This window comes from Nerophis ophidion, linkage group LG05 (assembly GCF_033978795.1).
Source record: "Nerophis ophidion isolate RoL-2023_Sa linkage group LG05, RoL_Noph_v1.0, whole genome shotgun sequence".
Taxonomy (NCBI): domain Eukaryota; kingdom Metazoa; phylum Chordata; class Actinopteri; order Syngnathiformes; family Syngnathidae; genus Nerophis; species Nerophis ophidion.
The window spans coordinates 19,234,224-19,250,469 of record NC_084615.1 but is presented as its reverse complement, the minus strand read 5'-3'; the positions used below and the strand labels follow the sequence as shown (position 1 = coordinate 19,250,469).

Genomic DNA, 16,246 nt, shown 5'->3' with positions numbered 1-16,246 from the left:
TTAATGTGACGTAATTGGAGCCTTGAATAGGTCAATAATTCAAAATGACATTGATTTTGATTCATTATTATTTTTTAAAAGAAAGAAACAGCCTGCATGGCAGCTTTGTGTTATAACAATTTCTTGTTACATTTCACCTGTTTGCTCTTTTACACCAATTTTTATGTTTATTTTTTTAAGTTTTATTCTTAAAATGTGCCATGGGGCCGTTAAAAAATAACATGTGGGCCACAAATGGCCCCCGGGCCGCACTTTGGACACCCCTGCCATAGGACCACACACACCAGACAGTATTTGGCATCATACATACTATAAATGACTGTATTCATACACGTCCTGTAGTTTGACTTTATTTTAATTTTATTATGCAGTGGTTAACTTCTTCTTACACCTGCGTGACTTTGCTGCCTAGGGGAGATATTGGCTGGAAACAACTTTGAGTTAAGTTAAATTGGCTCAAACTAGCGCAGTCAAGCCATTAAGGAAATTAATTATTCATGAGCTGTAATTAATTGATCCATTTTTAATCTCACATGAAAAAATATAAGAAAAAGCCCTCAACCTGAAGTATTTTAAGTTAAATTTATTACTTTATAAGGAAAATATAATAACCAAAAAGGTGGTTTTATGAAGTAATAATAAACAGATGCAGTCTTGGTCATTTATCATGATATAACATCAGGTCTATAGAATACGTACATAATAAATGTTGACAATAAAGACAAGAACACAAGTATTTTTTTTTAAATTCTAAAGATAATAAAAAAAACTCTCGAACAATGTAGCGGATGGTAGTCACCATTGGAGCCTTCAAACCTCGAAAACAACTTTTAAAGCCTCCATCAACATTTTATATATACAATGCAAGTATGTATATCATTTAGTAACAGACACCTTCATAACAATAAGTACAAACCCCGTTTCCATATGAGTTGGGAAATTGTGTTAGATGTAAATATAAACGGAATACAATGATTTGCAAATCCTTTTCAACTCATATTCAGTTGAATATGCTACAAAGACAACATATTTGACGTTAAAACTGATAAACATTTTTTTTGTGTGCAAATAATCATTAACTTTAGAATTTGATGCCAACAACACATGACAAAGAAGTTGGGAAAGGTGGCAATAAATACTGCTAAAGTTGAGGAATGCTCATCAAACACTTATTTGGAACATCCCACAGGTGTGCAGGCTAATTGGGAACAGGTGGGTGCCATGGTTGGGTATAAAAGCAGCTTCCATGAAATGTTAAGTAATTCACAAACAAGGATGGGGCGAGGGTCACCAATTTGTAAGCAAATTGTCGAACAGTTTTAGAACAACATTTCTCAACGAGCTATTGCAAGGAATTTAGGGATTTTACCATCTACGGTCCGTAAAATCATCAAAAGGTTCAGAGAATCTGGAGAAATCACTGCACGTAAGCCATGATATTACGGAACTTTGACCCCTCAGGCGGTACTCCATCAAAAACCGACAGTGTGTAAAGGATATCGCCACATGGGCTCAGGAACACTTCAGAAAACCACTGTCACTAAATCTCCCGTGCAAAGGCAAAACCTAGTAACTCACGTCTAGCTGATTTTGAGAAAACAAAGGAAAACCAATCTATCTTGATGCTGTCTTACAAAGATCTACAAAGTCATCAAACGTATAGAGGTTTTCTTGAGCTTTCATTTTCTTGCCGATTGAGCCATGGTTTGAATCTGCTCTCATGAATGTGTGCCCTTTCTCCAGATATTTTATCACAATCTCGGGTGGGCCCCATTCTGCATCCAGTTTTTATTTTGACCTCCACAGTTATCCGCCCAAAAAAAGTATGCAAGGGGAAGAATCAAGAACAATACATTTAATGAAGGTGCTTGCAACGTCCTGGGCCAATCTTCCAAATATCCCCTCGTGCCATAATATCACATAATCAGGTTGACCGTCGGCCCCCATTCGTGCAAATGTCTCATTAAAGACAGACAATAAGGCGATTGACAAAGAAGCTCCGATTGGTCCCTTGAGATACTAGGATTTTCTGTTGTATCTACGCGGTTATGTGGTAGTTGCTAGGTCCTGCCATGCGCGTAACAGCTTACTTAAGGAACAAATTACAATATCGCATACACTAATGTAAAGCATATCACTTAGGAACTCCAAAATTATTATCAGCTCAGTTTTGACCAAAATTGAGTTACTGGGTTTTGCCTTTGGACGGAAGAAATACAGTTTGTCACTACATCTGTAAGTGCAAGTTAAAACTCAACTATGCAAAGCTAAAGCCATTTATCAAAAACACCCAGGAACGCCGCCGGCTTCGCTGGGCCCGGGCTCATTTAAGATGGACTGATGCAAAGTTTAAAAGTGTTCTGTGGTCTGAGGAGTCCACATTTCAAATTAAATTTGGAAACAGAGGACGTGGCGTCCTCCGGAATGACACTTAAAAACAAATCACACTTAAATAATTATAGGCGCAAAGTTCAAAAGCCAGCATCTGTGATGGTATGGGGGTGTATTAGTGCCCAAGGCATGGGTAACTTACACATCTGTGAAGGCACTATTAATGCTGAAAGGTCCATACAGGTTTTGGAGCAACGTATGTTGTCATCCAAGCAACATTATCATGGGCGCCCCTGCTTATTTCAGCAAAACAATGCCAAGCCACGTGGTACAACAGCGTGGCTTCGTAGTAAAAGAGTGCGGGTACTTTCCTGGCCCGCCTGCAGTCCAGACATGTCTCCCATGGAAAATGTGTGGCGCAATATGAAGCGTAAAATACGACAACAAGACCTCGGACTGTTGAACAACTTAAGGTGTATATCAAGCAAGAGTGGGAAAGAATTCCACTTTCAAAGCTTCAACAATTAATTTCCTCAGTTCCCAAACGTTTATTGAGGGTTTTTAAAAGAAAAGGTAATGTAACACAGTGGTGAATATGCCCTTTCCCAACTACTTTGGGACGTGTTGCAGCCATAAATTTCGAATTATTATTTGCAAAAAAAAATAAAGTTTATGAGTTTGAACATCAAATATCTTGTCTTTGTAGTGCATTCAACTGAATATGGGTTGAAAAGGATTTGCAAATCATTGTATTCCGTTTATATTTACATCTAACACAATTTCCCAACTCATATGGAAACGGGGTTTGTAATATTTATGACCGTGATTAGAAGTTCCTAGTTGGTACATACTAGTCTTAATTAGTTCAAGGCACTAGCCACTGGTGATGAAAGTGCTTCAAGTAAGTGAAAAGGTTAAGTCAACACCCACAGTGAATTCAGTACCAACAGGTGTGTGTGTGTGTAACCTTGAGACACACAGCGGACTATCAGGTTACCAGGCAAATATCCCAGTGTGATCTCAACCGCCTGCCACTTGCACAATGGTGGCTAGAATAATCACAACAACATTTTAATGGCGCCTTCCTTATTACCCAGTATAAAGTCTTCAAACCATAAATATACATCTATTTTCCTGACACGACTTGAACTGCAGGTCGAGGGAAATCCCGTTCTTTGGAGCGAAGTCGACTCAGCGTGCAAGTTTGAGATTATTTTGATACAAAGTGAATTGAAACTGGACTTTGGCCTGCTTGAGGTGGACATGGTGATTAAACTCTGACCAGTATCTGGTCTTCCTCTCTAGCATATCCTTACTGTACATCAGGGGCCAGCTACTCTTTAATGGACCAAGTGGAGGAGATCATTTATATTGATTTATTTATGAAACAAACGTTAACAAGTTCAAAAGGTGTTTAATGAGAATTAAAGCATGTTTAACATTCCTTTCTTTCATGAAGACAATAATAAAAGTTACTGTATTTCCTAAATATGATGACTTGCATTGATTGGAATTAGAGAGTAACATCCACATTTTCAAATAGAGGAAAAAAGTCCTCTTTTCTGCCCAACACCAATTAGAGTGCTTTATTTTTGCCATCTTGTTTGTCCAGCTTCCATACTCCTTTTAAGTTAAGTTGTGGCGAAATAATAGACTGTATTCATGTTATTCACATGTTAATAATGATGTATAATAGACTGTTATTCACATGTGAATAATGCTGTATAATAGACTGTTATTCACATGTGAATAATGCTGTATAATAGATTGTATTTATATTAACATGTGATATCCGTATAATAAACTATATTTATGTTATTTACATGTGAATCATGCTGTATAATAGACTGTATTCACATGTGAATCATAATGTATAATGGACTGTATGTTATTTACATGTTAATAATACTGTATAATAGACTGTTATTCACATGTGAATCATACTGTATAATAGACTGTATTTATGTTATTTACATGTTAATAATGCTGTATAATAGACTGTATTCACATGTGAATCATACTGTATAATAGACTGTATTTATGTTATTTACATATTAATAATGCTGTATAATAGACTGTTATTCACATGTGAATAATGCTGCATAATAGACTGTATTTATGTTATTCACATGTGAATAATGCTGTATAATAGACTGTATTTATATTAACATGTGATAGCCGTATAATACTGTATTTATGTTATTTACATGTGAATGATGCTGTATAATAGACTGTATTTATATTATTCACATGTGAATAATGCTGTATAATAGACCGTAGTTATTCACATGTGAATAATGCCGTACAATACTGTATTTATGTTATTTACATGTGAATAATGCTGTATAATACTGTATTTATGTTATTCACATGTGAATAATGTTGTATGATACACTGTATATTATTTACATGTGAATAATGCTGTATAATAGACTGTATTTATGTTATTCACATGTGAATAATGCTGTATAATAGACTGTATTTATGTTATTTACATGTGAATCATGCTGTATAATAGACTGTTATTCACATGTGAATCATACTGTATAGTAGACTGTATTTATGTTATTTACATGTGAATAATGCTGTATAATAGACTATATTATTCACATGTGAATCATACTGTATAATAGACTGTATTTATGTTATTCACATGTGAATAATGCTGTATAATGGACTGTTATTCACATGTGAATAATGATGCATAATAGGCTGTATTTATGTTATTCACATGTAAAAATAACTACGTGTTTATTGTCTATTGTGAGCAAACTGTGGTGCTGAATTTCCACTAGGGATCAATAAAGAACTTTTTTATTCTATTCTATTCTATTATTCTCTGCATTTGACCCATCACCCTTGATCACCTCCTAGGAAGTAAGGGGAGCAGTGGGCATCAGCAGTGGCCACGCCCGGGAATAATTTTTGGTGATTTAATCTCCAATTCCAACCCTTGATGCTGAGTGCCAAGCAGGGAGGTACTGACGCCCATTTTTATAGTCTTTGGTATGACTCGGCCGGAGCTTGATTATACAATGGCGGCAAACTCTGTGGCTTGCTCGCTTGTGTGCGCCAGCTTTCTGAGACTCTTATTGTGTTAACGCCGGCAGAAAGAAGCAGTGCATTTATTGTGAAGACAGGAACTGTGTGGTCAGTCTTTAGAGTTTTGACGGCAAGTTCAAAACCCGGGCACAGGTGCAGTGAGGATGCCTTGCAATCCTTACAATCAGTCATTGCAAAATAAGCCAGGCAGTAGTTCAGGCTTGTTCCGTCAAATCCAGTAGTTTCACACCCACATCTCTTCTGAACTGCTGCCTGGCTTGAACGAGGCTGGAGACCCCTGTTCTAGGTTGTGCCAAGATAAAAGTGGGGCCATTTTTGGTTATCAGAACCGGCTCTGCGGGATGAACCGAACGCCGGGTTGAGGCGCCCGATGCCGACGCCCGTCAGACCCCAGAAAAGGTGTTGGTTGATATAGACAGTAAGACGGGTGCAGATCTTGGTGGTAGTAGCAGATATTCAAACAAGAACTTGTGGAGAAGGGTTCCATGTGGACAGCAGAGGAACATGGGTCAGTCGGTCCTAAGGCGGAGCGAGAGTCTGTTGTAATAAAAAGTGTTTCTCGCCTTTCTGTCGGTCATTTTTTCTTAATAATGATCTGGCAGCAGCCGGCCCTCGGGTGCTGGAAATGTCAAACAAGTGACCAAAGTCCTGTCTTGGTGAAGATGGATGATCGCTCATTTTTAGGCCTAATGGACTGACACACCCTCTGCCATCCGCTGGTAATCATCAACATGAAGCTTTACTGGAGACCTAGAGCTCTTTTCATGAAGTCCGCAAACTTCTTTGGCTGACCGGGCACAAAGGGCTGAAGGACGGACAGATCCATGGTCCGCAGTGTTTCCGTCAGAGTGCTGAGAGGCAAACAAACATTCTTTTGTCTCGGGTTCTACCGTGGTGTGCAGCCCTCAGACTTACCTGCAGGTGCAGTAGAGCAAATGGGAGTCCTGGTGCAGCTGCCTGGCCAGTTCCAGCTGGTGGTTGTCCATCAGCTTGTCATTGACCACCACCAGCAAGGCTTTGCCCGCACCCAGGGCCTCCAAGCAGCTTCCCGCACCTGGGGGAGACCAGGCGGCAGATTACCAACGGGGTAACTTCTGGTCGACACGGACAACCATCCGGTTTGGAACTCATTTGAAAAACATGGAAGGCCATAACTGGTGCTATTTGCCTTCTTGCAGCATTCTTCACACCAATAACATGTGGGGAATCCCAGTGTAGAAGCAGCTCACAGATCACACTCTTGTTTGCATCACAACAGTTCTCCAGATCTAATCATGAAAGCTAATCTCTTGATTACATTTGGATGATGTTTCCCCCTCATTTCTCTCCAGTCATCTGGAATGCTCTCCCGGTAACAGTTAGAGATGATACTTCAGTAGAAACATTTAAGTCCCATGTGTATACTCTAGCCCAGGGGTCTCAAACTGTATTTACCCGGGGGCCACTGGATGCAGAAACTGGGTGAGGCTGGGCCACAAGAAGAGATTTCTTAAAAAATCTAACATGCAACTAACTCCCGCCCACTACAATAGGGGGCGGAGTTGGGGTGGGGCGGGGGTGTATAATGTAGCCCGGAAGAGGGCTGCATGGGATTCTGGGTACTTGTTCTGTTGTGTTGTGTTAGGGTGCGAATGTTCTCCCAAAATGTGTTTGTCATTCTTGTTTGGTCTGGGTTCACGGTGTGGCACATATTTGTAACAGTGTTAAGGTTGTTTGTACGGCCACCCTCAGTGTGACCTGTGTGGGTGTTGATCAACTATGTCTTGTAGTCGCTTACTGCGTCTGCAGAAGCCAAATACAACATTTGACTGGGATGGCACGCCAAAGGCAGTACCTCCACGATGCCACCTTATTATTGTTGTTTGGGTGGAATTCGGGTGAATGTTTACCCCTGGAGGGGCACTGAAAATTGGGAGTTTCCCCAAAAAATCGAGGGTATGCAAGTATGACGCTTCATATAAAACGCTTCATATAAAACTTGAGGGCCGCACCAACATTAAATTACATATTAAGGTGCGGGACGCAAAATAACGTCTCGCGGGCGGCAAACGGCCTGCGTGTTTAAGACACCTGCTCTAGCCCCACCGCTTGATGGATTGTACCGTGCTTCAACATAAGAGTATTATTATGATGCGTTTATAAGGTAAGACATTATCTGGCGTTTTGTTTCACAATATTATGCAAAAGCAACTTTTCTCATCTTCTGGTACCTGCTGATCCTTATTTCGGATTTGAATAAATCCTGAAAAATTGTGCGACTCCACCTTTATAGTCACTAAGCTTCTACTTTTTCTCTATCTTCTAGTTCTAGCCTTTTATTAATATCTTGATATTTTTAGGCCATGTCACGATACACCATATGTATCTCCTTATTTTGCCTTAGCCTTGAATGAACACTTGATGCATATAATCACAGCAGTATGATGATTCTATGTGTCTACATTCAAACATTCTTCTTCATACTGCATTCATACATGCTAATTTTAAACTTTCATGCAGAGAGGGAAAACACAACTAAGAGTGTATTTATGAAACAGTTATTAGGCAGTGGCACAAACATTCATGTCATTTCCAAAACAGAAAGTGCAAGATTGTCAGAGACATTTTAAAACAAGCTATTAGTGCACTTTTGTGCATGATGTCACTAAGATGACATATCAAAACAACACTAAATTAAAGTGCACTTTTTGTACAGAACGCCACTACAACAGTTGAAAACAAATAAAGTGCACTTTTGTGCATGATGTCACACAAGATATTTCAATAAGTGTCAAATAAAAATGAGCTGCATAATAGGAATTTAAATAGTGTATGTCTTTCGCTACGTGGTAGGTTCCTGCGGACGTTGAATATTTGTTTCATACGGTGTTGATGTGGAAATGGTTGCTTCGTCATTTTGTGGGTATGGCACCGGCCGGACATGTTGACATGCGGAGTTTCAAGCACTCCTCATTCTCTAGCGGGTGACTTTTCAAATGATGCTACAAATTAGTAGAGCTGCTACTTTTTGTAGCAATGCTTTTGCCGCATACTTGACATATTACGGTTGTCCGTTCAACATCTTCCCGCTTGAAGCCAAACCAACGCCAGACGATGGACCCCATGATGTTTTTCTTCCTTCATTTGTTACCAGATTCCCACCTTCTCTCTCTCTCGTGTTACCACTCCGCTAGCATCACAGTTAACTTTACCGATGCCGCTACCTCTCTGCTCGGCGAGGGCGTATGACGTTGCACGCGCGACAGTATGTGACGTATGTAAGAAGGTGTGCTTGTTTTATGTCTCTGTGAGAAAGGAGAGACAAGAAAGAGTGAGAAGAGCCTGTAGTGCAGGGGTCACCAACGCGGTGCCCGTGGGCACCAGGTAGCCCGTAAGGACCAGATGAGTCGCCCGCTGGCCTGTTCTAAAAATAGCTCAAATAGCAGCACTTACCAGAGAGCTGCCTCTATTTTTTTTAAATTGTATTTATTTACTAGCAAGCTGGTCTCGCTTTGCTCGACATTTTTAATTCTAAGAGGGACAAAACTCAATAGAATTTGAAAATCCAAGAAAATATTTTAAAGACTCGGCCTTCACTTGTTTAAATAAATTCATTCATCTTTTTTACTTTGCTTCTTATAACTTTCAGAAAGACAATTTTAGAGAAAAAATACAACCTTAAAAATGATTTTAGGATTTTTAAACACATAAACCTTTTTGCCTTTTAAATTCCTTCCTCTTCTTTCCTGACAATTTAAATCAAAGTTCAAGTAAATCATTTTTTTTATTGTAAAGAATAATAAATACATTTTGATTTAATTCTTCATTTCAGCTTGTTGTTTTTCGACAAAGAATATTTGTGAAATATTTCTTCAAACGTATTATGATTAAATTAAAAAAAAATCCAGAAAATCTGTAGAATCAAATTTAAATCTTATTTCAAAGTCTTTTGAATATCTTTTAAAATGTTGGTTCTGGAAAATCTAAAAGAAATAATGATGTGTCTTTGTTTGAAAAATAGCTAAGTCCACCTTGTTATATATTCTAACAAAATGCAGATTGGACTTTAACCTATTTAAAACATGTCATCAAAATTCTAAATTTAATCCTAATCAGGAAAAATTACTAATGATGTTCCATAAATTATTTTTTGTATGTTTTCAAAAAGATTCAAATTAGCTAGTTTTTCTCTCCTTTTTTTCGGTTGAATTTTGAATTTTAAAGAGTCGAAATTGAAGATAAACTATGTCTCAAAATTAGATTTAAATTTTTTTCGTGTTTTCTCCTCTTTTAAACCGTTCAATAAAGTGTTTTTTTCATCATTTATTCTCTAAAAAAAACCTTCCGCAGAAGGAAAAAAAATGTACGACGGAATGACAGACAGAAATACCCATTTTTTTATTTATATATATATATATATATATATATATATATATGTTTCTATATATATTTATTGTGAGAAATCATTAAGATGATCAGTGTTTCCACAAAGATAAATATCATTAAATATTGACAATAACATAGAGTTAAAGGTAAATAGAGCAAATTGGCTATTTCTGGCAATTTATTTAAGTGTGTATCAAACTGGTAGCCCTTTGCATTAATCAGTACCCAAGAAGTAGCTCTTGGTTTCAAAAAGGTTGGTGACCCCTGCTGTACTGTAATGCCTGCAGCTAAAAGCTACTGTGTTACAATGTATACTCCAACATCACCATATAGTCATTTTCTATATCGCACAGACTCAAACCCGCGATACATCCAGTATATTCCATATATCTCCCAGCCCTACTTTTAAGGTAGAAAAGCGCTATACAACTATAACCCATTTATCATTATTTATGACTCCTTTAATGCGCCTTATAACCCGGTGCGCCAATTGTATGAAAATAGACCTGACTAGACCCGCTCACCGGCAGTGCTCCTTATAATCCGGTGCGCCCTATGGTCCGGAAAATACAGTACGTGATTGATTTGGATGATGCCTAGTGGGATACATTGTGGATGTCTATAGCTGTGTGTGTCAATTTTGATGAAATCGACAGCAAGTGAGTTTCAGAAGCGTCTAACCAGCATGGACACAGTGTTGCATGTCAGTAGAAAGATGTGAGCACTTGCCTGCGTGGCTGATGACCAGGTCTGCCTGCTCCATGTCCTCTGCTATGGAGTCTTTGAAGGCAAACACCTCCAGGTAGATGTGTGGACAGGTGTGGGCGTCTGGGAGGAAGGACCCTCGTCCAACCTGAAGGACCAACTGCTCATATCCGCGGTCTTTTAAAGCCTGTGTCACAACAATACTCACTTTATAGGATGATATTTCTTACATTGCGTGATTCATTAAGTACAGTGGTTCTCAAATGGGGGTACGCGTACCCCTGGGGGTACTTGAAGGTATGCCAAGGGGTACGTGAGATTTTTTTAAAATATTCTAAAAATAGCAACAATTCAAAAATCCTTTATCAATATATTTATTGAATAATACTTAAACATAATATGAATGTAAGTTCATAAATTGGCCCTAGTGTGTGAATGTGAGAGTGAATGTTGTCTGTCTATCTGTGTTGGCCCTGCGATGAGGTGGCGACTTGTCCAGGGTGTACCCCGCTTTCCGCCCGATTGTAGCTGAGATAGGCGCCAGCGCCCCCCGCGACCCCGAAAGGGAATAAGCGGTAGAAAATGGAGGGATGGATGGATGGAAGTTCATAAAGTGTGAAAAGAAATGCAACAATGCAATATTCAGTGTTGACAGCTAGAATTTTTGGGGACATGTTCCATAAATATTGATGTTTAAGATTTCTTTTTTTGACAAAAACAAGAAAGTTCGATCATATTACGCCTATACAGGCTCACTTGCACTGGCTTCCTGTGCACTTAAGACAGGGGTAGGGAACCTATGGCTCTATAGCCAGATGTGGCTCTTTTGATGACTGTATCTGGCTCTCAGATAAATCTTAGCTGACATTTGTTTAACGCGATAATTATGAATAATTTCGCTGGTAATCACAGTGCTAAAAATAACGTGCAAAATACAAAAAATTCTCATGCATTTAAATCCATCCATCCGTTTTCTACCGCACCTGTTCAAGAAGTCGCATTAATGGTAAGAAGTATTTTATGTCACGATGGGGGTGGGGGGTTGCAGCTTGCTGCGGGGTCGTTCTCCCAAGAAGGCAGACGGACTACTCGGTACATTGCATTTAGGTAAAAACATGATTTAATTTTAACTAAAAAAAATATACAAACAAAAATCGCTCACAACGGAGGCACAACTTGGGCTAAAAAACAAAGCTAACGCATAAACAGACTAAGAACATAAATCAAACAAAACTTACTTGAAGCACGAAACTATGGCAAGGCATGAAACAAGTAAGCACAGGGCGACTGACTGGCAAAGAGGAGCTTAAATACTGCCTCTGATTAGTGCTCGGGAAGCAGGTGAGCGGGCATTTTGTCAACCAGAGACAGGTGGACAAAATGAGTAACGAAGGAAACCAGACAAGGGAGTGGAAAAAAACAGGAACTTAAAGAGTCCAAAGGACAAACAGCACATGGCCAAACAAAAACATGATCAACAGACAGGACAATGTATTTATTATTGGTTAGCTTCAGAATAACAACGTTATTAAAAAGAATAAGAGACTTATTATACTCTAAAAATGTTGGTCTGACTTAAAAATGCACGCATTTAGTTGTATTCAGTGTTAAAAAATATGATATGGCTCTCATGGAAATACATTGGCTTTCATGGCTCTCTCAGCCCAAAAGGTTCCCGACCCCTAAGATGTGACATGAAGGTTTTACTACTTGGGTAAAAATACTACACGGTCTAGCTCACTGATTGTATTGTACCATATGTCCCGGCAAGAAATCTGCCTTCAAAGGACTCCGGCTTATTAGTGATTCCCAGAGCCCCAAAAAAAGTCTGCGGGCTATAGAGTGTTTTCTATTGGGGCTCCAGAGATGCTACATCAGTAGAAGCATTTAAGTCTCACCTTAAAACTTGTTTATATACTCTAGCCTTTAAATAGACCGCCTTTTTAGACCAGTTGATCTGCCGTTTCTTATCTTTTTCTCCTCTGTCCCACTCTCCTTTGTTGAGGGGGTCCGGTCCGGTGGCCATGGATGACGTACTGGCTGTCCAGAGTCGGGACCCAGGATGGACCGCTCGTCCAGAGTCGGGACCCAGGATGGACCGCTCGCCTGTGGATCGGTTGAGGACATCTCTGCGCTGCTGATCCGCCTCCGCTTAGGATGGTTTCCTGTTGGCTCCACTATGGACGGGACTCTCGCTACTGTGTTGGATACACTTTGGACTGGACTCTCGCGGTTGACATCCATTGCTTTCCGTCTCCCAGGGAGGGGGGCGAGGGGGTGCCCACATATGCGATCCTCTCCAATGTTTCTCATAGTCATCATTGTCACTGTCACCGACGTCCCACTAGGGGGGTGAGTTTTCCTTGCCCCTATGTGGGCTCTACCGGGGATGTCGTTGTGGTTTGTGCAGCCCTTTGAGACACTGGTGATTTAGGGCTATATGAATAAACATTGATTGATTGAAGAAATGTTTAGAATTAAGTTCATGAATCCAGATGGATCTCTATTACAATCCCCTTTGTCACATGCTGTGGAAAGAACCACCTCCAGTTCAATGTGACATAGACCAAGGAGCTAGTTGTGGACCTGGTAAGGAGGAGGAGTACTCCGGCGACCCTTGTTTCTATCAGGGGGGTCTATGTGGACATGGTAGAGGATTATAAATACCTCGGAGTACACATGGACAACAAGCTGAATGGGTCAAAACTCGCTGAGGCTCTCTACAAGAAGGGACAGAGCCGCCTCTACTTCCTCAGGAGGCTAAGATCCTTCATGGTCTGTACAAAGATGTTGAAGATGTTCTACGAGTCGGTGGTGGCGGGGGCCTTCTTGTACGCCATGGATTACTGGGGCAGCGGGCTGAGAGCAAGGGACACAAACAGACTGGACAAGTTGGTAGAGAAGGCCAGTAACGTGGTGGGAGTGGAGCTGGACTCTCTGGCGGTGGTGTCAGAGAGAAGTTTAAAGCAAAACCTATAGCCATTATGGACAACACCTCCCACCCACTACACTCGAAACCTTGCAGAGAGAATGAGCACGTTCAGTGGAAGGCTCAGACTCCCAAAATGCAACACAGAACCACACAGGAGGTCCTTCATACCGTCAGCCATCTGACTGCATAATGCATATGTTCCTTGACTGCACTTAAATGTAGAATATATGTACGATATATTTATATTATATCATATTATTATCATTGTTTATTGTGAGCAAACTAAGGTGCTGAATTTCCCCCAGGGATCAATAAAGTACTTTCTATTTTATTCTATTCAAAGAAGGCACTTTAAAAGGCCTACTGAAATGAGATGTTCTTATTTAAACGGGGATAGCAGGTCCATTCTATGTGTCATACTTCATCATTTCACGATATTGCCATATTTTTGCTGAAAGGATTTAGTAGAGAACATCCACGATAAAGTTCGCAACTGGAGAAAAGCCCTGCCTCTACCGGAAGTCGCAGACGATGACGTCACATGTTGATGGCTCCACATATATTCACATTGATTTTAATGGGAGCCTCCAACAAAAAGTGCTATTCTGACGGAGAAAACGACAACTTCCCCATTAATTCGAGCGAGGATGAAAGATTCGTGTTTGAGGATATTGATAGCGACGGACTAGAAAAAAACAAAAAAACGCGATTGCAATCGCGTTGCATTAAGACGGATTCATATGTTTTTAGACACATTTAATAGGATAATTCTGGGAAATCCCTTATCTTTCTATTGTGTTGCTAGTGTTTTAGTGAGTTTGACAGAACCTGATAGTCGGAGGTGTGTGTCAACGGGTGTGTTGACGCGCAGTGTCTCAGGGAAGTCGACGGCAGCTTTATGGGCGGCACGAGCTCAGCTGATCTCCGGTTAGAGGCGACTTTTTAAACACAATTTTCTCACTGAAACCTGCTGGTTGACATGAGGTCGAAATCCATGTCCGCTGTGATCCATAGGAAAGTTTCACCTCCGTGAATTTTAAACAAGGAATCACCGTGTGTTCGTGTGGCTAAAGGCTAAAGCTTCCCAACTCTGTCTCTCTACTTTGACTTCTCCAATATTAATTGAACACATTGCAAAAGATTCAGCAACACAGATCTCCAAAATACTGTGTAATTATGCCTTTAAAGCAGACGACTTTTAGCTGTGTGTGTGCGCAGCGCTCATATTCCTAAGAGCCCGTGACGTCACGCGTACACGTCATCTTTTCGTGACGTTTTCAAGAAAAAAGTCCCGGGAAATTTAAAATTGCAATTAAGTAAACTTAAAAGGCCGTATTGGCATGTGTTGCAATGTTAATGTTTCATCATTGATATATAAGGAAGACCACTACAAATGAGCAATATTTTGCACTGTTATATAATTTAATGAATCGGAAACTGATGACATAGGGCTGTATTTGGCTTCTTTATCTCTGTTTTTCAAATAAAAATGCTTTGTTCTGATTAGGGGGTACTTGAATTAAAAACATGTTGACAGGGGGTACATCACTGAAAAAAGGTTGAGAAGCACTGCTATAGTACACACCTCTCTCCACTCACCTTAACAGCATGGGCAGACGTTATTTCCTCGATAAGCTGGTCGAAGCTGGTAGTTCCCACGGTAACAAACACAGTCTTCATCGCTGTGCGTGAGAATAAATGCTCTAATTAAATTTATAAAAAGTGTCTTCTGTTGTTTGCTACGTCACCAAAACACGCGGCTAGCAGCCGCCGTCTGACAGGTCTTTTCCGGAGTGAGTGCGTGACGTCACTACCGCCACAGGCTTTTGGCGCCTCTTGTGACCTGGAGGAGAACTGCAGCGTTTCTACAGAATGCTGCAGGAGTCAGCAACACAAAATGTTGAAGGAGCCATACTGGACCAAAAATACAAAAAAAAATTTGGCTGGAGCCGCAAATAATGAAGACAACACATGAGTAAGTGTCTATATTAGCCTACTATCGAAATGACTTTAAAAGTCTTGTATAAACTTTATAATGAAGGCAACACATTGTTTATATTAACCTACTATCAAAATGACTGTAAAAGTATGATATAAGTCTTATAATGAAGGCAACAGATGTGTCTATATTAGCCTACTATCAAAATGACTATTAAAGTGTTATAATGAAGACAACACATGATGTGTCTACATTAGCCTACTATCAAAATGACTTTAAAAGTCTTATATAAACTTTATAATGAAGGCAACACATTATGTGTTTATATTAACCTACTATCAAAATGACTGTAAAAGTATTATATAAGTGTTATAATGAAGGCAATAGATGTGTCTATATTAGCCTACTGTCAAAATGACTATTAAAGTCTTATATAGGTGTTATAATGAAGGCAACACATGATGTGTCTATATGAGCCTTCTATCAAAATGACTATTAAAGTCTTATATAAGTGTTATAATGAAGGCAACACATTGTGTCTATATTAGCCTACTATCAAAATGACTTTAAAAGTCTTATATAAGTGTTATAATGAAGACAACACATAATGCAAGTATCTATATTAGCCTACTATCAAAATAACATTAAAAGTCTTATACAAGTCTTATAATGAAGGCAACACAAGGAGTAAGTGTCTATATTAGCCTACTATCAACATGACTTTAAAACTCTAATATAAACTTTATAATGAAGGCAACACATTATGTAAGTGTTTATTTTAGGTATAATAGCCTACTATCTAAATTACTTTAAATGTCTTATATAAGTGTTATAATGAAGGCAACACAAGGTGTGTCTCTATTAGCCTAGTATCAAAGTGACTTTAAAAGTCTTATATAAGTGTTATAATG

The 16,246-nt window shown here is 39.4% G+C and overlaps 1 protein-coding gene across 1 annotated transcript; it reads right to left on the bottom strand.

The window, feature by feature from the left end:
• Nucleotides 1-337: 337 nt before the first annotated feature.
• LOC133552808 (UDP-N-acetylglucosamine transferase subunit ALG13 homolog) lies at nt 338-15,212 on the bottom strand. The gene is made up of 4 exons (XM_061900305.1): nt 14,996-15,212; nt 10,489-10,651; nt 6,310-6,448; nt 338-6,245 (listed from the first exon to the last, which is right to left on the bottom strand). Exons 1-4 carry the CDS (start codon nt 15,074-15,076, stop codon nt 6,134-6,136), a joined length of 495 nt encoding a protein of 164 aa, XP_061756289.1. The 5' UTR covers nt 15,077-15,212; the 3' UTR covers nt 338-6,133.
• Nucleotides 15,213-16,246: the final 1,034 nt, after the last annotated feature.